The sequence below is a fragment of the Bos grunniens genome, chromosome 2, assembly GCF_055505025.1.
Source record: "Bos grunniens cultivar Pamir isolate PY7600 chromosome 2, Bosgru_T2T1.0, whole genome shotgun sequence".
Classification (NCBI taxonomy): Eukaryota; Metazoa; Chordata; class Mammalia; order Artiodactyla; family Bovidae; genus Bos; species Bos grunniens.
In genome coordinates this window covers 95,544,998-95,569,110 of record NC_141166.1, presented here as the reverse complement: position 1 = coordinate 95,569,110, position 24,113 = coordinate 95,544,998, and the positions used below count along the sequence as shown (strand labels likewise).

The 24,113-nt window shown below is 36.5% G+C and overlaps 1 protein-coding gene across 4 annotated transcripts in view; it reads right to left on the bottom strand.

Annotated features, from left to right (window-relative positions):
• The window catches only part of KCNJ3 (potassium inwardly rectifying channel subfamily J member 3), a 197,474-nt gene that overhangs the window by 123,982 nt on the left and 49,379 nt on the right, over positions 1-24,113 (bottom strand). Inside the window, exon 3 of one of the 4 annotated variants that reach the window (XM_086369053.1) lies at positions 20,832-23,938. The exons of the other annotated variants lie outside the window; for them this stretch is intronic. Coding sequence (XP_086225179.1) covers positions 23,898-23,938 — 41 coding nt within the window. The 3' untranslated portion in view covers positions 20,832-23,897. Of the gene's footprint in view, positions 1-20,831; positions 23,939-24,113 lie in introns of those variants that run through there. 4 annotated transcript variants of the gene reach the window in all.

Below are 24,113 nucleotides of genomic sequence, written 5' to 3'. Positions count from 1 at the left end.
CCACAGTTCAAAAGCATCAATTGTACGGAACTCAGCCTTCTTCACAGTCCAACTTTCACATCCATACATGACCACAGGAAAAACCACAGCCTTGACTGGACGAACCTTTGTTGGCAAAGTAATGTCTCTGCTTTTGAATATGCTATCTAGGTTGGTCATAACTTTCCTTCCAAGGAATAAGCATCTTTTAATTTCATGGCTGCAGTCACCATCTGCAGTGATTTTGGAGCCCAGAAAAATAAAGTCTGACACTGTTTCCACTGTTTCCCCATCTATTTCCCATGAAGTGATGGGACTGGATGCCATGATCTTCGTTTTCTGAATGTTGACCTTTAAGCCAACTTTTTCACTCTCCACTTTCACTTTCATCAAGAGGCTTTTGAGTTCCTCTTCACTTTCTGCCATAAGGGTGGTGTCATCTGCATATGTGAGGCTATTGATATTTCTCCCAACAATCTTGATTCCAGCTTGGGCTTCTTCCAGTCCAGCGTTTCTCATGATGTACTCTGCATATAAGTTAAATAAACAGGGTGACAATATACAGCCTTGACGAACTCCTTTTCCTATTTGGAACCAGTCTGTTGTTCCATGTCCAGTTCTAACTGTTGCTTCCTGACCTGCATACAGATTTCTCAAGAGGCAGGTCAGGTGGTCTGGTATTCCCATCTCTTTCAGAATTTTCCACAATTTATTGTGATCCACACAGTCAAAGGCTTTGGCATAGTCAATAAAGCAGAAATAGATGTTTTTCTGGAACTCTCTTGCTTTTTCCATGATCCAGCGGATGTTGGCAATTTGATCTCTGGTTCCTCTGCCTTTTCTAAAACCAGCTTGAACATCAGGAAGTTCACGGTTCATGTATTGCTGAAGCCTGGCTTGGAGAATTTTGAGCATTACTTTACTAGTGTATGAGATGAGTGCAATCGTGCGGTAGTTCGAGCATTCTTTGGCATTGCCTTTCTTTGGGATTGGAATGAAAACTGACCTTTCCCAGTCCTGTGGCCACTGCTGAGTTTTCCAAATTTGCTGGCATATTAAGTGCAGCACTTTCACAGCATCATCTTTCAGGATTTGAAATAGCTCAACTGGAATTCCATCACCTCCACTAGCTTTGTTCATAGTGATGCTTTCTAAGGCCCACTTGACTTCACATTCCAGGATGTCTGGCTCTAGGTCAGTGATCACACCATCGTGATTATCTGGGTCGTGAAGATTACCTGGATCTTTTTTGTACAGTTCTTCTGTGTATTCTTGCCATCTCTTCTTAATATCTTCTGCTTCTGTTAGGTCCATACCATTTCTGTCCTTTATCGAGGCCATCTTTGCATGAAATGTTCCCTTGGTATCTCTCATTTTCTTGAAGAGATCTCTAGTCTTTCTCATTCTGTTGTTTTCCTCTATTTCTTTGCATTGATCGCTAAAGAAGGCTTTCTTATCTCTTCTTGCTCTTCTTTGGAACTCTGCATTCAGATGCTTATATCTTTCCTTTGCTCCTTTGCTTTTAGCTTCTCTTCTTTTCAGAGCTATTTGTAAGGCCTCCCCAGACAGACATTTTGCTTTTTTGCATTTCTTTTCCATGGGGATGGTCTTGATGCCTGTCTCCTGTACAATGTCACGAACCTCATTCCATAGTTCATCAGGCACTCTATCTATCAGATCTAGGCCCTTAAATCTATTTCTCACTTACACTGTATAAGTAAAGCTTAAAACCAATCAAATGCTTTATGTATGTTTTTTCTTGCTAAAGTACATTTTCTTTTCTACCAATTAAGGGAAAATAACAAGGAAAGTGAGGGTCTTCCCAGGTAGCGCTATTTGTAAAGAACCCACCTGCCAATGCAGGAGACATAAGAGACACAGGTTCAAGCCCCGAGTCAGGAAGATCCTCTGGAGGAGGGCATGGCAACCCACTCCAGTATTCTTGCCTGGTGAATCCCATGGACAGAGGAGCCTTGTGGGCTACAGTCTATGGGGTCACAGTCAGACACAACTGAAACGACATAGCACAGCTTATCACAAGGAAAGTAAAAAGTTAAGATTACCATTCATCATACTGTCAAAAACCATACTCAAGAACAAAAGCAACCGTTAGTGTAGATTTTATATTTCTGTGTTCCAACCAATCCAAATTCCATGATGTGTTTTTAATACCCATGAATTGCACATTAGAGTTTTCTTTATTCCAGGAGTATGCAACAAATTAAAAAACAACTGAGAAACTATTGCCTATTACTCTCAGCTTTTATTTCTTGTTCCCTCTCTTTACTCAGTGTCCTATCCCAGGGAGAATATAAATATAAGGATAGGGGATAGGGAATTAGACTGATCTGCTGAATATATTATTTGGCATGTGAAATACAAAAACACCCTTCATCTTTGCAAGCAGTTTTCAGAATCTTTTATTTCTGCTTAGATTTCTCCCTAAATCCAAATTTCCAATACAGATGATTAGTTTATGTCAATTTTGGTTTATGACCTCACTCAAAACCAGTCATCTTTCTCAGTATCAATATATGTATTTCCAGCATCTTGATAGATTTCCTTTCACTTCTACCTTGGCCTCTATTTCCCAGCACACATGGGACTAAATGTCTACAACCCATGTAGTTTCTCTGCTTATTTTCAAACATAAACAAGGGAAATTCAAACTAATATATCATTTCTGATACTTCTTAAAAAGTCACCCTTTGCATGAAGACACCACTAATTTTGTGCTCCAAGTTCTTTACATAGTAACTGGTATAGTCTACCTTGCTAGCACCAATTTCTCCTCTAAGGATTAGAGGAATCCAAATCCTGACCTCAGTGTAAGGCTATGGTCTTGCCATTGATGAATAACATTGTCGAGTACCTAGAGTCTACTATCCTCTTAAAAAGTGTTTGTTTCTTTTCTACTGGACTCTCAGAATACTGTGACCATGTTGGATGCAGCTGACACCAACACTAATGAGTAACAGTGGCTTGATAAATGGCCCAAGGTATGACAGGTTCTACTTTATGGAATACACCACCTCTCAATTCCCAGAGTTGGGTCTGTCCTGTTCTGCCTCCCTATCACTAACTTTTCAGCTATCTGACCCCATTAACTTTAAACTTTCCTACAGAAAGTTTTTACTGACAGTTAGCCTTATACAGCACCATTCCACATTCACAAAAATCCCTCAATATTATTATTATTACTTTCATTACTTCATTTCTTATATTTAAAACATTTGTAATTTATCTCACGTATGTGAGGTACAGATTCACATTTACTTTTTTCCAGATGACTGTGTACTTGTTCTAGTGTTATTCATCAAAAGTACTGCATCATTTATCAAAAAGGCCTGTTTTCTGTGTCTGTGTAGAAGAGACATCCTAGTTGGTCCTCCTTTTTCCATCTTCTGAACAAATTAATTTTAACAAACAACCTTTAAAATTTATCTTCTTGAGGCTTATTATCTATGAAAAGAAATGTAATATTTATTTTATCACAAATTTATTACATCAATCAAATTCTGCTAGCATCTTCAAAAGTTTGGCTTCAGTATTTTGCTCTGAGGAAGCTGTCATCTGAAGACTAGAATGGGGGAAAACAAAACTACTTCTAATAAGTTAGTTAATGAAAATTACAGGATCTTTATGGATCCTTATGATTCCTGACTTCCCCGGATTCACTGCCTCCTCAATACTTCAAAGCAATAACAAAAACAATATTGTAAGATTAATCAGTCACGGAATGAATAAAATCATAAAACACAAGCCCTTTAATTCAGAAAATCATCTAATTAGCAACGGTACAAAATAATTACTCTTAATAATAATCCTTAAAAATAATAAATAGTCCTTAAAACACTGCAGGCAAGAAAGACAAGGAAAAAAATTAAAAAACAGAGGCAAAAATTCCTGTTTCTCAGTTCCTTCAATCTGTCAAATATGCTGCTTCCAGTTTCCAAGAGCTGTGCTGGAGCAGAATTTAGGACTAGGAAGATTTCCACCAACATGAATTCTACCCATCCTTCCAAGAAATCTCAGTGACACAAATTTTTAACAAATTAGTTAGGCGCACAATATCTGGAATTTCAAAGAGAACTGTTGAGACAGCAATGAATTTCAAAGATATGAACTAATGGAGAAAGCGTAAGAAAGCAAAAAATGCTATATCCTTTAGAGAAAGATAAAATATTGTATTCTAACACACATATACGGAATCTAGAAAAATGGTCCTGAAGAATTTATTTACAGGGCAGCAATGAAGAAACAGACATAGAGAATAGACTTATGAACATGAGGACAGGGGAGAAGAGGGTGAGATGTATGGAAAGAGTAACATGGAAACTGACATTAAAAGAGAAAGCCAATGGGAATTTGCTGTATGGCTCAGGAAACTCAAACAGGGGCTCTGTACCAACCTAGAGGGGTGGGATGGGGAGGGAGATGGGAGGGAGGTTCAAAATGGAGGGGATTACATGTATACCTATGGCTGATTCATGTTGAGGTTTGACAGAAAAACAACAAAATTCTGTAAAGCAATTATTCTTCAATAATAAAATAATTTTTAAAAATGTTGTGGAGATTCCTTAAAAAACTGGAAACAGAACTGCCTTATGATCCAGCAATCCCACTGCTGGGCATACACACTGAAGAAACCAGAACTGAAAGAGACACGTGTACCCCAGTGTTCATTGCAGCACTGTTTATAATAGCCAGGACATGGAAGCAACCTAGATGTCCATCAGCAGATGAATGGATAAAAAGGCTATGGTACATATACACAATGGAGTATTACTCAGTCATTAAAAAGAATACATTTGAATCAGTTCTAATGAGGTGGATGAAACTGGAGCCTATTATACAGAGTGAAGTAAGCCAGAAAGAAAAACACCAATACAGTATACTTACTAACACATATATATGGAATTTAGAAAGATGGTAACAATAACCCGGTGTACGAGACAGCAAAAGAGACACTGATATATAGAACAGTCTTTTGGACTCTGTGGGAGAGGGAGAGGGTGGGATGATTTGGGAGAATGCCATTGGAGCACGTATAATATCATATATGAAACGAGTCGCCAGTCCAGGTTTGATGCACGATGCTGGATGCTTGGGGCTGGTGCACTGGGATGACCCAGAGGGATGGTATGGGGAGGGAGGAGGGAGGAGGGTTCAGGATGGGGAACACATGTATACCTGTGGCGGATTCATTTTGATATATGGCAAACCCAATACAATATTGTAAAGTTAAAAAATAAAATAAAATAAATTAAAAAATAATAATAAATTTTTAAAAAATGTTGTATCTTTTGTAAATATGTTTAACACTGAGAATTGTAAATTATTGAATTTCCCCAGTATGGAACTCAGTTTAAAATTTCATCTCTTATTGTAGTACTTTTCCAGAGCCAGAGATAATAATAAGTCTGTAGATACAATCATAATTATAAATTTCTTTTAAAAGACCTGAATTTATTACTGAAAATTTCTGCATTAAACTACCAATAGAAGAATAATATGAGTATGCAAAATTTATTAATAGTTTCAGCATTCATAAAGCTTCCCTTCTACCCATGTCTGCAGTAATTCATATAACCACAGAATGTTGGTATCAGTATAAGGAGTCTATTACAAATGTAAAGAATATCAAAGCAATTAAACAGAATTTAGATTTTCAGCTAAAATAATTTTGCTTTAATTATAATGGCATTTATGCAATCTATGGTACAATTTACTGAAAGTTATTGAAAAGGCAAAGGCAAAGAGATCTGGAGTTTAATTAAAAGTGACAGTTTAGGCTTATTCCAAATAACTTCTTATAAGGAACTTATCTAGTTCAGCCAAGAATATTAATAACCTATGAGTAGCTTAGTAACCCTAGTAGATACAACGATAAGGTCAAACATATATTAAGCTCAGTTTCTGCATTAACAGACACTCCCTATAAAAATGAGAACATAAAAAAATAGATTATTTTAACTAAATATTTTTCTTTCTAATTTGAGTAACAGAAAACTCTCTAAAACCAATCTCATTTTCCTGGAGGACTGAATTTTCACATAAGGGCAAAAGAAAATTTGCAACTCATACCCATCTTAAGTTTCTTATCACATATTCTTTCATAAGAAATAATAATTTATCACATGAGAAATATAGTCAGATCTTTTAAAATATGTTACTGCTTATTTAAGAAGCTAGAAACTTCTTAAGGGTCAATTAAAAATAATGTTTAGAATGAAAATGGTTAAATTGGTGAATGCAGAGATTTCCACACTTTCTATCTTCACTGCTCCCTTCCTGCTTCAGTAATTTTTTTCTTTACCTTTTTATCCAAAAGAAATATCTGCTTGTTCTGTTCATTAAGTAGTTAAGTTCAAACAACTTACTAATTATTTATGCCCTTAACAACTTAGTAGTCATTTTAAAAACTAATTCAAAAGAAAAATAATATTTTATTTCATTCTTAAATAACCACAGTTACTACTGGCATGTGTACACCTGTTTGGCACCATATCATATCTCAAATCCTAGAATCACTTTGACTATCATCACCCCCATTTTCTGTTACACATTAATTTTCCTTCTCGTAATAGCTCTCGTAATATCACAGCACTGTCAAAAACCTATAGTTCACAAATATATGACATCATCAAAAGTAATGTAATGCAGTCTGGTGTTGAAACTGAACTAACTTGAGCATGTAGTTTGTAGGGTGTAAGGGAAATGTTACTGTATTTTCCTTGAAAATTTTAAATATTCCATAGCCCCTGTGAGTTCAATGGGAGTGCCTGTGGTTTAGAAACCACAGGGCTAAGGATGCTTTAGGATCACAAAAGCAAAACTCAATGCTGGGGCTTCAATGATCACATTCATTTCGAGAATTCCCTGTCAGTCCAGTGGTTAAGACTCAGGGTTTTCACTGCCCTGGGCCAGGGTTTGATCCCTGGTCCGGGAACTAAGATTCCACAGCTACGTGGCCAAAAACAAACAAAGAATCATTCATTTCAAAACTATTAATTTTATGTAGCAGGATATCAACTGAACTCAAGTCAAAGATCACAAAGGTGATCAATGTATACTGAGTGCCTACATACAGGCTGCAGCACACGAGACACAAGGAATACAATGAAGCACCAGGCAAAAAAAGTCACTTCCCTCCTGCACTTTACATTCTAGCAAAAACAACTAATGCCAAATATCTAAAGAAATGTTCATCATGTCATTTTATTTGTGGTAAGGGCTACAAGGAAACTGACAAAGAGCATAGGCTGGCTTGAGAATAAATATGGGTGGAGGGAATCAAGTTACTTTAAGGGATACAAGAAGTCCTCCTTAAAAGAGATAACATGTGCGCTAAACTCTGAAGCAGTGATTTTTAATGGAAGGTGAGTCTGCTTCCCATGGGACATCTGGAAAATTTGAAGACATTCTAGCTGTTGTGACTGGGAGGGATGCTACAGGCAATCTAGTAGGTAAAAGCCACAGATGCTGCAAACATCCTAGAATACACAGCATAGCCCACATGTACTACACCCTGACAAAGAATTATCTGACCCCAAATGTTCACAATGCTGAGAAGCCTTTACATAGGTATGGGGGTGTGTGTGTGTGTGTGTGTGTGTGTGTGTGTGTGTGTTTGGGGTTGGTGGGGACCAGTGAGCATTCCAGGAAAAAGGAACAGAACTTACAAACTCTTAAATAGTAAGAATACAGTACATCCAATGGCTTCCCTGGTGGCTCAGATGGTAAAGCATCTGCCTGTAGTGCAGAACACCCGAGTTCAATCCCTGGGTTGGGAAGATACCCTGGAGAAGGAAATGGCAATCTGCTACAGTTCCCTTGCCTGGAAAATCCCATGGATAGAGGGGTCTAGTAGGCTACAGTCCATGGGTTTGCAAGGAGCCAGACATGACTGAGCGACCACACTTCCACTTTCATAGTACATCCAAAGAACAAAGAGAGGGTTTGCACAGATGGAGGCCAGTGTAGACAACTGCAACAATTCTTAAAATTCACTCAAGAAAGTTAGAGGAAAATGTAATGAAAAAGGCTGTTCTGCCTAAATAATCCAGTAGCTGTTATTTTAATTATTCAAGGAAATATCAGGCAGTATATTATGGCAGGATTCAACTTTACCTTCTGCTGTAAAATGAGACACAGTAAGGAAAACACTGATCTACACAAAGGCCTACATGGTGACTAAATGGCTATGTCATGGCTTGTACTGGCCTCTGAGCAACTGTGAGATTCTATAGTTGATCAAGCATAACTTTGGTTTTTGTTCAAACCAAAGAACCTGAAGGGACAAAGAGAGGAGGGCATTTTATAATCAGAGACACTTTCACCCTTTAGCTTCCATTTAAAATAATTACTTTCATTACTTTTAACATTGATATTTCTTTTATCCCAGAACATAATTGATATAGTTACAGTAAACTGCTGCCATTTAGTTGCTAAGTTGGCCCAACTCTTTGTGACTCCATGGACTATAGCCCGGCAAGGTCCTCTGTCCATTGGATTTCCCAGGTAAAAATACTGGAGTGGGTTTCCATTTCCTTCTCCAGAGGATCTTCCCTACCCAGGGACTAAACCCAAGTCTCCTACATCTCCTGCATTGTAGGTGGATTTTCATACTTAACTCAATGACTTAGTAAACTGACAACAGAAACTGATGCCACAACTGAGTACAGAGAGACTAATTTATTTAAATGGCATTGAAGAATCCAGGTAGGATCCCCACCAGCAGGCCTCCAGGATTAGAGTCCCTCTAACCATAGCCCTTTGTGGTATCTCTTGACAGTTTATATACAAAATCCTATTTGTTTCTGCAAACAACTCTTGGATATAGGAAACAGTATACATCCTCCTGCACAAAAAATAGAAACCAAGTTCCCAGGAGGTGAACTGGTTTTGCTGGGGTACTTATGTAAACAAGTAACCATCATATCCTCAAACATTATTACATTACTTATTACAAATAACTGCCTCCTTCACCTTCAACCAGGCTTAAAATTCTGGCCTATTCTCTGAGACACATGTGGATACATCACCTATACACACTGGGTAAGACTGAATGAACCTCTTCTAAATGTTCGTTTCCAGATTAATCTCACCAAAATAACAACCTTTTAGAAACAGACACAGCATTTGATATTTGACACATAATATTAAAGGTATTTTCTTTCTCACACTAAATCAGATCAGAGCCTTGCAAAGCAATTTCTTCAGAAGGCCCATTTGTTTCCTATTTCTTCAGTAAAAATCACCAGCTAGTGGTTTAAGCACAAATTTGTTATCTTAGATGTCTGGAGGTCAGAAATATAAAACCAAGAAATGGTAGGACTGAGTTTCTTCTAGAGGCTCTAGGAGAGAATCCATTCTTTGCCTTTTGTAGCCTCTAAAGACTGCCTACATTACTTGGTTTGTGGCCCCATCAACCTAGTCTCTACTTCCATCAGTTACAAATCTTTTTTCTACCTCCTACCTTCCTCTTTAGCCTGTAAGAGCACTTGTTGTGATACTGGGTCCATCTGGATAATTCAGGATCATCTCACCATCTCAAAATACTCAAGTTACACATCTGCAAAGCTCCTTTCAATGTGTAAGGTAATATTAGTATATTCACAAGTTCTGTAATGCTGAGTATCCTAAGAAAGCATAATAAAACAATAAAAAATATTGAAAATATATAAGGATGGGAATACTATGGAGATTATGAGTTTTTCCAAATAAATATTATGATTATTTAAATATTATGAAAATTGCAAATTTCCCCACTTAAGTCTAAAATTAAGATTCTGATCAGCATTCTAGAGAGTCTTTTTTTAGAAACTGATAAGCTGATCTAAGTTTTCAACCCACACAGTGAAGTCAACAACAATAAAAAACAAGCAAGTAGTCACAAGTGATATAACTTACTTACATTTTAAATATGGGCAGAATAATCAATATTTATTTTAGAAATGCATACAAATATGATGAAAATAAAAAAACTGCATGGTATTGATACACATCATTTCAGAACAGTAATTTCCTTGGGGGAATAAGGAAGTGGAAAGAAGTGCAGTTAGATCTTAGCAACTTGTATTTTTAAAACAAAATTTCAAACATTTCAACTTGCAAACAAATGTTAAGACTGAGAAGTGGACACACAAATGTTTCTTCTAACCCATATGTTTGAAATATTTTATAAATAAAATTCAATTGAAATAGAACCAATATGAAGAAGATCCTTGAAGTATATTGCAAAAGGAACTGGCTCAAATGGAAAATTGCTTGGAACCACGTTAACATCAAAAGTACAACATCCTTCTGGTATATCTGAAATTCATCGTAGGCTAAACACTAGACTGGAGTGCAGTTCAACTGTACGAAGGACTAAGAATTGACATTAGTGTCCCAGAAATCTGAGTTTGTTCCAAAATTCATCCCAATTTCACACAAACCTAGACTTTATAGCCATGAGACTCATTCTCGGTTGGCTACAGACAGCAATTTTATAAAAGAGCATTTAATGGAAGGATTGGGAGCACCATCTGTTCATGAGTCAGCAAAACCAGGGAATTTCTGTCATCTGTTTTAATTCTTTGCTTATGAGCCTTGTTTTCTGTTGTCAGAGGCCTCCAGGGCCAACTCAAGAGTCCAATCTTCAGTGTAAGCTGCAAACTTACAATCACTAAGCATAATGCCCTGAAGAAAAAGCTAAAAAAAGAGCTCTCAAGACAATTTAGAGGTACTCTTTTACTTAAACCTGGGCTCTCAAGTAGTTAAATTGTCTCTTACATGTTCAGTTTATTATTTAATCCAATTAAAGAATTAGCATTTGTTTCATATGAAAAAAAGATCCTTTTTCCTTTATCACATTTCGCCTATTGTCCAAGATTACAGTCCCTCCAGGGACACCCAATAGTACTAAGCAAAGTTCTAAACTTGGCTAGAAGCAGCTTGGACATCACTACCTCTTGTTCTTTGCCTTTAATTTGTACTCAGTTGCATTTCAAATACTATGACTTCTCTGGAAGTCAAACTTGATATAAATTCTGAACACTGTTGCTGACCCAGTGCCATCCTCCCCACACTAAAATAATCCTTGTTCTGAAATTCTAAGGGATCCCCCGCCAACATCCCTGCAAAACCACTCAACTTAAATGTAGGGACTAATTGTCAAAAGATTCTCTATTGTCAAGAGATTTACAAAAATGCCTGAAATTAAGGAAACTTACTTAGTCAAGATTATGTTCAATAAGCTTGAAATGCTGAGCATTTCTCTAACTTTAAGCATATAATTTTTAAGGAGGCCATCAAAATCAGAGATTAAAACTAAGCTTGCAAAATATACTGAAGTATCCAAATCTTTCTTCTATTTGATACTACATAATAAGATCTCCCGTGAAGGGGGAAAAAGCCAAAATGTGCACATTTGTAAGTTGGGAGATACAGACATGAATATAAGAAGTGAAAAAGGGCAAAGTTTACTTGATTGAGTGAAAATTATATTTTAAGTTCCTATTCCTATTTTTGATAGTCTAGAGGCACTATTTCTGATAAAGGAACAGCCTGAACCAGGTGTTGCAATACTAAACCTTCTTCCCCCAAAATATTCACTTCACTTATTATACCGATCTGCTGCTCACAAATACAAAATCAGCAGCTTTCTTTAGTTGCTCATCCAGAAAGAGCCAAAAAAAAAAAAATGAGGAATGGAAAGAACATTCCGTTGCATTCAAATATGTTGATTTATATTCTTCATTTGTAATACTGTATCTATTAATACATTGTATTTCACTCTAAAAAACCCACATTTGTTCTGAAAATATTTATATAATGCCTACTTAAAAGTATCTCTTAAATTCATTATTAATGTATTTGTAGTAGCCTGTCAAGTTATCATTTTTTTTTTACTTATTTAATTTGAAAGGATAGGGAAGCCTAGATTTGTTAAGTTTTATAACTTCCCAAGATTACACAGTTTCCCACTAAATCTCAGAAAAAATCCTCTTACACACATCTTGGGTTCTTTCTACTATAAATTTCTTAGAATTTACAAATTTGAACCAATTCTTTTATCCTAAATATTAAATTAGACTTAAAAGAAAGGTATTTGCTCTCTTATACCACACAGCACATTTGATAAAAATGGCACTGTGAACATACAACCATCTATAGAAGCAATTTTATAGAAATCTAGTGTAAGGATTCCCAATATGTAAAATATGAATTCATTTATTATTCAATGAATTATCAAACATGAGTCACAATTACACTAGAGGATATCAGCCCTTGAGTACATAGTACAGTGTTAGTTTGAAATTTTAAATTACATACATATAAAGTGCTTAAGATAGAACTTTATATATAGGAGGTTATTAATATATATGATAATTGCTACAATCACTATCATTATTATCATTTATATTCATAGATAATAGTTAACTCCCTTTTTATTGAATTAAGTCCCATTGTTTGTGCACTAAATGAAGAATATAAAAAAGTATAGAATAGAGGCACTATCTATATATAAACATGAAATTTCTATCAACTTGAAGTAAGGAAGACAGATTGTATTCTAGGATTGATCAAATGGTGATAATAAGAAGGCATGTATCATATATGCTATTTACACAAAGACATAAACTGTCTGGAAATCCAGGAACCATAACAAAAAAATACTGAAGACCACTGGAATAAAAGTAAACAGTGAAGGTCCTTAAAGTGACATCTTTAAGGGGAGATGATGTGGAAGAACAGTAACACACTTAAAACAGAACTGGTGACAGAGTCTTCCAGATACCTATAGCTATATTAACTATCCCCAATTCACAGATGAAGAAACTCTGCCGCTGCTACTGCTAAGTTGCTTCAGTCGTGTCCGACTCTGTGCAACCCCATAGACAGCCTCCTACCAGGCTCCTCTGTCTCTGGGATTCTCCAGGCAAAAACACTGGAGTGGGTTGCCATTTCCTTCTCCAATGCATGAAAGTGAAAAGTTCTAGGAAGGTTTAATTAATTTATCTGATATCAAAAAGCTAGCAGAAACTAGAGGTAAAATCCAAACCCAAACTATCCAATCTATCTCACTAACCTTTAGATGAAATCATATTACATTCTTTATATTCCTTTTGTGTAACTTCATTTCTGTGTAAACTTTAAAGCAATAGAGAATATATTAGTCTTGATTCTACATCAAACTAAAAGGAAAAATGAGTTTGTGAGAAAAAACATGAATGAGAACCTTAGAATGAAATGTCTATCTTTGCGCTCAGGTTTTATGAACATAAAATGCTGACCATAGAGACAAACAACCTAGTAAACTCTAACAAAAATTAAAATAATTTGAATTGAGTAATTTTTCTGGCCACAAATATTCACAGGGAGTCTTAACATTTCTTAGCATGAATCTTAGGCAGAATAATATTTGTAAATGCCTGAAATACCAGATTAAATAAAATATTCAATAATTTAATGTTTAGCATAAAATTTCAAAAAAAATCCTATGTGACAGATTTTGTCACAATGAAAATTAGGTAATATTTTGAATTAAATGAAAAATCAAGAATCAATAATCTAAGCTTTCATCTCAAGATGCTAGGAAAATACTGTAACTCAACCTCAAGAAGAAATGGAAAAAAAGAAAAAATAATGTTAAGAAGAAATCAGTAACAAAATTGGCAGATACAGAACAGGGAACCTCAACAAAGTCAACAGTCTGTTTTTTTTATTTTTATTTTTCTAATTTTATTTTATTTTTAAACTTTACATAATTGTATTAGTTTTGCCAAATATTACAATGAATCCGCCACAGGTATACATGTGTTCCCCATCCCGAACCCTCCTCCCTCCTCCCTCCCCATACCATCCCTCTGGGCCGTCCCAGTGCACCAGCCCCAAGCATCCAGCATCGTGCATCAAACCTGGACTGGCAACTCGTTTCCTACATGATATTTTACATGTTTCACTGCCATTCTCCCAAATCTTCCCACCCTCTCCCTCTCCCTCAGAGTCCAAAACACTGTTCTATACATCAGTGTCTCTTTTGCTGTCTCGTACACTGGGTTATTGTTACCATCTTTCTAAATTCCATATATATGCGTTAGTATACTGTATTTATGTTTTTACTTCTGGCTTACTTCACTCTGTATAATAGGCTCCAGTTTCATCCACCTCATTAGAACTGATTCAAATGTATTCTTTTTAATGGCTGAGTAATACTCCACTGTGTATATGTACCACAGCTTTCTTATCCATTCATCTGCTGATGGACATCTAGGTTGCTTCCATGTCTTGGCTATTATAAACAGTGCTGCGATAAACATTGGGGTACACGTGTCTCTTTCCCTTCTGGTTTCCTCAGTGTGTATGCCCAGAAGTGGGATTGCTGGATCATAAGGCAGTTCTATTTCCAGTTTTTTAAGGAATCTCCACACTATTCTCCATAGTGGCTGTACTAGTTTGCATTCCCACCAACAGTGTAAGAGGGTTCCCTTTTCTCCACACCCTCTCCAGCATTTATTATTTGTAGACTTTTGGATCGCAGCCATTCTGACTGGTGTGAAATGGTACCTCATAGTGGTTTTGATTTGCATTTCTCTGATAATGAGTGATGTTGAGCATCTTTTCATGTGTTTGTTAGCCATCTGTATGTCTTCTTTGGAGAAATGTCTATTTAGTTCTTTGGCCCATTTTTTGATTGGGTCATTTATTTTTCTGGAGTTGAGCTGTAGGAGTTGCTTGTATATTTTTGAGATTAGTTGTTTGTCGGTTGCTTCATTTGCTATTATTTTCTCCCATTCTGAAGGCTGTCTTTTCACCTTGCTAATAGTTTCCTTTGATGTGCAGAAGCTTTTAAGGTTAATTAAGTCCCATTTGTTTATTTTTGCTTTTATTTCCAATATTCTGGGAGGTGGGTCATAGAGGATCCTGCTGTGATGTATGTCCGAGAGTGTTTTGCCTATGTTCTCCTCTAGGAGTTTTATAGTTTCTGGTCTTACGTTTAGATCTTTAATCCATTTTGAGTTTATTTTTGTGTATGGTGTTAGAAAGTGGTCCAGTTTCATTCTTTTACAAGTGGTTGACCAGATTTCCCAGCACCACTTGTTAAAGAGATTGTCTTTAATCCATTGTATATTCTTGCCTCCTTTGTCGAAGATAAGGTGTCCATATGTGCATGGATTTATCTCTGGGCTTTCTATTTTATTCCATTGATCAATATTTCTGTCTTTGTGCCAGTACCATACTGTCTTGATAACTGTGGCTTTGTAGTAGAGCCTGAAGTCAGGTAGGTTGATTCCTCCTGTTCCATTCTTCTTTCTCAAGATCGCTTTGGCTATTCGAGGTTTTTTGTATTTCCATACAAATTGTGAAATTATTTGTTCTAGCTCTGTGAAGAATACTGTTGGTAGCTTGATAGGGATTGCGTTGAATCTATAAATTGCTTTGGGTAGTATACTCATTTTCACTATATTGATTCTTCCAATCCATGAACATGGTATATTTCTCCATCTATTAGTGTCCTCTTTGATTTCTTTCACCAGTGTTTTATAGTTTTCTATATATAGGTCTTTAGTTTCTTTAGGTAGATATATTCCTAAGTATTTTATTCTTTCCGTTGCAATGGTGAATGGAATTGTTTCCTTAATTTCTCTTTCTGTTTTCTCATTATTAGTGTATAGGAATGCAAGGGATTTCTGTGTGTTGATTTTATATCCTGCAACTTTACTATAGTTATTGATTATTTCTAGTAATTTTCTGGTGGAATCTTTAGGGTTTTCTATGTAGAGGATCATGTCATCTGCAAATAGTGAGAGTTTTACTTCTTCTTTTCCAATTTGGATTCCTTTTATTTCTTTTTCTGCTCTGAAAACCCACAGCAAACAGTCTGTTTTTTGAAAAACTTTTTTAAGTGTTGAAAAATCTCATGCAAGACTGATGAATAAAATATAGAGAAAATACATATTTCCAGTTATAGGAAAGAAAAGGGAGCTATCATTATAGATTGAAAATATTACAAAGGTAAAACATAGATATTATAAGCAACTATGTACCAATAAATTTGACAACTTAGGATAAATAAACAAATTTCTTAAAAATATAACTGACAAAACTGATACAAGAAAAAGTAGAAAATCTGAATAATGATATTACTGATAAAAAAAAATTAGACTTGCAATTAAAACCTACTACAACCTAAAGTTTTCTTTAACAGATAAATGGATTAAGAAAATGCAGAAGATAGATGAAAATGATGTGACTGATGAGGGCTTAATTTCCAAAATATACGGACAGCTCATGCAACTCAACAACAGGAAAACAACCAAAAAATGGGCAGAAGAGTTAAACAGACATTTCTACAAAAAAGACATACCAATGGCTAAAAAGCACAAGCAGAAATGCTCAACATCACTAATTATTAGAAAAATACAAATCAAAGCTACAATGCGGTATCACCTCACACCAATCAGAATAGCCATGATTAAAAAGTCAGTAAGTAACAAATGCTAGAGAAGGTGTGGAGAAAAGGGAACCCTCCTAAACCGTTGGTGGAAATGTAAGTTGGTGCAGGTTCCTCAGAAAGCTAAAAATAATTTCTTGATGATCTAGCATATACCTACTCTTGGGCATATACCCAGACAAAACTGTAATTCCAAAAGATACCTGCATTCCTATGCCCACAGCAGCACTATTCACAATAGCCAACCATGAAAGCAGATGAATGGATAAAGAAGATGTGGTACATATATACAATGGAATACCACTCAGTCATAAAAGGAAAAAAATGCCATTTGTGGCAACATGGATGCAACTAGAGAGATTATCATAGTAGGTGAAGTAAGTCAGAAAGAGAAAAACAAATAGCATATGATATACTTACATGTGGAATCTAAAATATAGCTCAAATGAACTTACCTATGAAACAGAACAATCATACAGACACAGAGAACAGATTTGTGGTTGCCCAGGAGGAGGAGGATAGAGGAAGGATGGACTGGGAGTTTGGGGTTAGTAGATGCAAACTTGGAGAAGGCAATAGCACCCCACTCCAGTACTCTTGCCTGGAAAATCCCATGGACGGAGGAGCCTGGTAGGCTGCAGTCCATAGGGTCACTAAGAGTCAGACATGACTGAGCGACTTCACTTTCACTTTTCACTTTCATGCATTGAAGAAGGAAACGGCGACCCACTCCAGTGTTCTTGCCTGGAGAATCCCAGGGACGGGGGAGCCTGGTGGGCTGCCGTCTATGGGGTTGCACAGAGTCGGACACAACTGAAGTGACTTAGCAGCAGCAGATGCAAACTATTACATATAAAATGGTTCTCACAATTATATTACAGTTATAAAAGATATTCAACCCACTCTAGTATTCTTGCCTGGAGAATCCCATGGACGGAGGAGCCTGGTGGGCTACAGTCCACATAGTCGCAAAGAGCTGGACACGACTGAGCGACTTCACTCACTTATGAAAGATATTAACATCAAGAGAAGCTAGGTGATATATAAGTGGGAACTCTCTATATTATTTAAGTTTTCTGTAAATATAAAATTATCTCAAAATAATGCATCTTAAAAGAAAGCATATGACAAATTTCATGGGAAAAGGAGAAACTATGTATCATACTATTGAAGTAAATGTATTAAAAAATTTTGGAAATAACATCTGAATAATGTAATAAAATGTAATAAAATTTGTTATATATTAATATTAATGCCAATTTTTTTCCTTTCCCCATCCCATCCTTTCAGTAGTCTCAGGAAGCCTTTTCCACCTCTATTTTTTTTCCTTTTTCAGATACAGTTTTCAAAATGCCATTTTAAATTTGTGAGTCAAAGCCATTCATGTGGTTAAAACAAACCAAAGAGAAAAAAAGAAAAAACTCACTGGAAATTAAAATTTGGGTGAAGGACAAGGCATTTATACTACCGTTCTGAGTCCAGAACTAATACTAAAATGAACATGATTTCTTATCATCCTAAATTCAAGAAAGAACAACAATATATAAAGAAATAACATATGAAATAAAGGAGACATTTTCTCAAATGTTAGTGTCAACAAAAACTTAATAAGCCAATTTTGTCATGCTATTTCTAAGTGGTTTCACATCAATCAGAAAGGCTGCTATTAATAAACATTATATAAATAAACATTTATGGGGCAGTTTAATTGATATAACCTGCACTGAAAGCATGGGGAGCTGTCACATTATTGGCCTTTGACTTCATAATTACAGTTTTAACAATGCATTACAAAGAATATTTCAATAGCTCGAAAAGTCTTGCTACAAAAACTATAGTCATTATATTATAATTCACTAGACAAAATTTGTGTGCAATAAGAGAGGATTAAAGTCTTCATTGAGGTGAATAATAACACTAATCAAAATAGGATTGCTGTTTCAGGACAATATGTGGTACATAAAAACTGTTCAGTGTTACTTATATTAAGCTGTCTCATATACTGATTGGTTAGATCTATTAAATGTTTGGGCTTCCCAGGTGGCACAGCGGTAGAGACTCCACCTGCCAATGCAGGACACGTGAGTTCAATCCCTGAGTTGGGAAGACCCCCTGAAGTAGGAAAAAGCAACCTGCTCCAGTATTCTTCCCTGGAAAATTCACAAACAAAGGAGTCTAGTGGGCTCCATGAGGGCGCAGGAGTCAGATACGACTGAGCACACACACACACACACACACACACACACACACACACACACACACAAGATGTTTTAGACACAATTTGTCATGTTTCACGTATGTTTTATTTCTGACTGCCATTCATCCATTAATGATGTTTTTGTTACAAAAATGTTAATCTTCATATAGTCATATTAACAATAGCTTTCTTACAGAGTTCTAACAGTTTCAATAGAATCCCAAACTTTCTAACACTTCATGTCTTACTAGAACAATTAGTATTTCAATTTTTCAGTTAAGGAAACCAATGTATTTAGTGATATGAAGGTTTACAGAGGATCTTATAGAGTAACTATTTGAGAAATATTTGGACCTAACAAGTAATACGTATTTGAGGAACCTGAGGAACTTACAAATGGTAAATATTCAGAAAAGGCTTCTGGTTAGCCATTACTATATGGATGGAGGAGCCTGGTAGGCTGCAGTCCATGGGGTTGCTAAGAGTCAGACACAACTGAGCGACTTCACTTTCACTTTTCACTTGCATGCATTGGAGAAGGAAATGGCAACCCACTACAGTGTTCTTGCCTGGAGAATCCTAGGGACGGGGGAGCCTGGTGGGCTGCCGTCTATGGGGTCGTACAGAGTCGGACACGACTGAAGCGACTTAGCAGCAGTAGCAGCAGCAGCATGATTACTATTATTAGCATCAAATGAAATTTCATATTTCCTCTTCCTCTAGTTAAGGATATACCAAATAGATAAATTTTAGTAAACTAATATTTTAAATCATAAAGTTTAAAAGCATTTCCATTTCAAGTTTTTCATATCCTCCTATTAAGCTTCATACTTTTTGTATAACTTCCATATTTCTTAAATTTATTCACACATATTTTGTAGTTTATGTGGTAGTTTATATTATTATTATGAATGGATTTAATTTTCTCATCACATTTCTCAATTTGTTATTGGTGTTGCAAAGGAAAACTGCTGATCTTTATTGGTATTACTCTTTTAATGATAATAGTCTATTTTAAAAGAAAATTAATCTCAATTTCAGTACACTAATCCATTGTTTCTGTATTCAAGATTATTAAAACAGAACCATTTTGCTTGCACAGTTGGTTTAAGAAAGAATTAACTGAAATGAAAATTAAAAAGCTGTATTTCCATAAATGTATTAGAAACAATTCTAGTAGATGTCACAGGCTGAATTGTGTCCCCTTCAAATTCATACACTGAAGTTCTAATTAACCCCCAACACTTCAGAATGTGTCTGTATTTGGAGATAGGGCTTTTAAATGAGTAATTACATTGAAAAGAGATCATAGGTGGGTCCTGCGTCAGTATGACTGATGTCATAGAAAGAAGAGATACAAGAGGCAGACACAGAAGGAAACCATGTGAAATCACAGAGAAAAGATGCCAATCTGCAAGCCAAGGAGAGAGAAGCCAGAAAAAACTGAGTTGAGACCTTGATCTTGGTCTTCTAGCCACTAAAACTGTGAGAAAATAAATTTCTATTGTTTCAACCAACCAGTCTGTGGTACTTTCTAAGGCAGCTCTAGCAAACTAATATAATAGAAGCAAAAAATTCAGAAGTAACTTGTTCTCATTTCAGAAGAGAGATATCAGTATCAGAGAAGTCAAGTTACTCTGCCAAGGTCAAAACACTAAGGGGAAAAAAAAAAAAAACCAACAGTATTCAAGCACAGTTTAAAATACAGAAAAGCAAATGATAAAATATCTTGGGTTACAACCTTCTGAGATGAGGGTTATAACTACATTCTTGTAGAGTTTAACAATTTGGGGTTATGCCTATGCAACATATGACAATCAGATGCAACCAAAGATTATTTTGCTTGTTTGCTCACACAGCATAGTCATAGAACATTGAGGATGACAGAAAACTGGGTACCATCTGAGGGGCTGGCAAGTTAACAACCTTTATGAACTATGATAAAGCAGATCTCCTAAAAATTTTGAACAAATTCAATTTTCCATGGACACACAGATGAGCTGGCTACAAATTTAGACATCTGAGAAAACTTTAAGTTTGGGTGGAGGTCATTTGGTGTCAACTAAGAGAAACCTATATGCAGGTCAGGAAGCAATGGTTAGAACTGGACATGGAACAACAGACTGGTTCCAAATAGGAAAAGGAGTACATCAAGGCTGTATATTATCACCCTGCTTAAGTAACTTATATGCAGAGTACATCATGAGAAACGCTGGGCTAGAAGAAACACAAGCTGGACTGGCGATTGTTATGAGAAATATCAATAACCTCAGATATGCAGATGACACCACCCTTATGGCAGAAAGTGAAGAGAAACTAAAAAGCCTCTTGATGAAAGTGAAAGAGGCAAGTGAAAAAGTTGGCTTATAGCTCAACATTCAGAAAACGATGATCGTGGCATCAGGTCCCATCATTTCTTGGCAAATAGATGTGGGAAACAGTGGCTGACTTTATTTTGGGGGGAGCTCCAAAATCACTGCAGATGGTGACTGCGGCCATGAAATTAAAACACACTAACTCTTTGGCAGGGAAGTCATGACCAACCTAGACAGCATATTAAAAAGCAGAGACATTACTTTGCCAACAAAGGTCCATCTAGTCAAGGCTATGGTTTTCACAGTAGTCATGTATGGATGTGAGAGTTGGGCTATAAAGAGAGCTGAGCACCGAAGAATTGATGCTTTTGAACTGTGGTGTTGGAGAAGACTCTTGAGAGTCCCTTGGACTGCAAGGAGATCCAACCAGTCTCTCCTAAAGGAGATCAGTCCTAAGTGTTCATTGGAAGTTCTGATGTTGAAGCTGAAACTCCAATACTTTGGCCACCTCATGCAAAGAGCTAACTGATATGAAAAGACCCTGATGCTGAGAAGATTGAAGGCAGGAGGTGAAGGGGATGACAGAGGATGAGATGGTTGGATGTGGATGGCATCACCAACTCAATGGACATGAGTTTGAGTAAACTCCGGGAGTTGGTGATGGACAGGGAGGCCTGGCATGCTGCAATTCATGGGGTCGCAAAGAGTCGGATACGACTGAGCAACTGAACTGAACTGAAGTGTATTTGAAAGGTCTTTTATTTATCAGTGAATCTGTTATTTAGTGGTCAGTGGCAAAATTCCTAATCAATAATTTATACAAAATTAATAGCTTCCATAAGAACAGACTGACATCTATGTTGACATGAATTTACCCTACCATTGCCCATTCCAACCAAAAACAAGAACAGTGATTCTCATTATGCAGTGCATCTGGTAATTTTTTAAAATGGAATGAGAACAATTCCTGCTACTGTTGAATAGTGAAAATATTAACAGTTTCTTTTTCAATGAGTCTGGTCAGTTAAAACCTGTATAGTGCTTTGCAAGCCAATTCATTTTCACCACCAAGTGAGGGAAAAGTCAAGCAGCTGACAGAGAACTGTCAATTTATTCATTTCTATAGTATATTTACCATGTAAAATCACATTAAACAACTTGTGTTTCCCAGAATATCAGTCTTCTCACTGAAAGTAAAATTTAAAAGAAAAATTTGAATTTTATCACTGCTTCCTGAGTAGTAAAGGAAGTATGTAGTAAAGTAGTAAAGAAGTAAAGTAAATATGTAAATCGTATTTATTCTATTTCCCTAATACATCTGAATAAAGGAGTATAGGTGTCTAAGAAATTTGTCAATCAGTGTATGACTGATAGTTTTTAATGCACTCATATTTCTTCTAAATTAGATCTTACAACTGGATGAATTTAGTTCTAAGATATAAGACACAGGGTACCAGGCATCCTAGAAATGTAACACAGTATTGCTTCCTTACTTGTTTTCACTGGATAATATCCTATACCTCAACAACTGGAAAAGAAAAACTAGCCTCTGCAGATAACCCACTTGTACTTTTCAACTTCTCAGTTCTTAAAGGTGATAATCAAGGTGAGCGATCACACCTCTAAGATGCCAATGCATTGGCTTCCCTGGTGGCTCAGATGGTAGACAGTCTTCCTGCAATGCAGGAAAGTGAAAGTGACGTCACTCAGTTGTGTCCGACTCTTTGTGACCCCATGGACTATAGCCTACCAGGTTTCTCTGTCCATGGGATTTTCCAGGCAAGAGTACTGGAGTGGGAGTGGGCAATGCAGGAAACAAGGCTTTAATCCCTGGGTTGGGAAGATCCCCTGGAGAAGGGAATGGCTACTCACTTCAGTATTCTTGCCTGGAGAATTCCATGGACAGAGGAGCCTGGTGGGCTACAGACAAGTGGTTGCAAAGAATTGGACACATCTGAGCAACTAATACTTTTATATTTTACAGAAGTTTTATTTGAAAGGCCACTGTACCTTTAGTGCATGAAAGAGAATAAAGAAAAAAAAAAAAAAAGGACAATCGATCTATCAATTTAAGCTGATTTTGAATTAGGAGTGACATTATCTTTTTAAGTATTGCTTAAAAAGATATCACATATAGGCATATATGCGATAGTTACGAATTTGGTTATGAATTCAAGTGGAAGAAAAGTCAAGATATAAATTTAAAACAATCAAAATAATATAATAGGCTTATTTCTTGTCATAAAAGGGTCACAGAAAATTCTAACTTATTCATGTATTATATTTTGAGGTGGTAGGTGGTAGAGGCAAGGAAGCTTAATGATCTCTAGGAATATACTCGGAGAAGGCAATGGCAAGCCACTCCAGTACTCTTGCCTAGAAAATCCCATGGATGGAGGAGCCTGGTAGGCTGCAGTCCATGGGGTCGCTAAGAGTTGACAGAACTGAGCGACTTCACTTTCACTTTTCACTTTCACACAATGGAGAAGGCAATGGCAACCCACTCCAGTGTTCTTGCCTGGAGAATCCCAGGGACGGCAGAGCCTGGTGGGCTCCCGTCTATGGGGTCGCACAGAGTCGGACACGACAGCAGCAGCAGCAGCAGCAGGGATATACTAGAGTCCCAGGGAGGCATATTTTGTCTAGAAAACTTGAAGAAAAACTGAGTTTAGTGAGAACTGGACACTAAGAAAATGCTCCCTGACCAAGCCCACGTGTTCATTGAAGATTAACTGTTTTCCTGCCTTGGGCACTGGAATCTTTTACTTTATTTTCCAAAGTCATGGTCCTTGGTATTTGGCTCTATCAAACATCTGGTCTTCCTCTGGGACTCTATAGTGTTTTCGGCTCAATCAAAGTCTTGCCATTTCAAAGATCTACAGCTCTAAACCCATTTCTCTTGAGAAATTACATTCACAGAGGGCTATTTGTCCTTTTCAAATTCAAGCAATAACCTCTTCTTTCACTTGTCTGGAAAGGGCATGAGATGGCAAGGCTGTTTACCTGTAGTGATGGGGGTAATGTAAGAAGAGTTCAGACTTTTAGAAATATTAATGCGGTGCCTTACCACCCCACTTTACCCCTCCACTCCACCCCCCATTTTCCCACAATAGGGATAGAAAACATATTGTATTCATTCTTCCCTAACGGAACCACAGCAACAACAATTAAAAGAAAA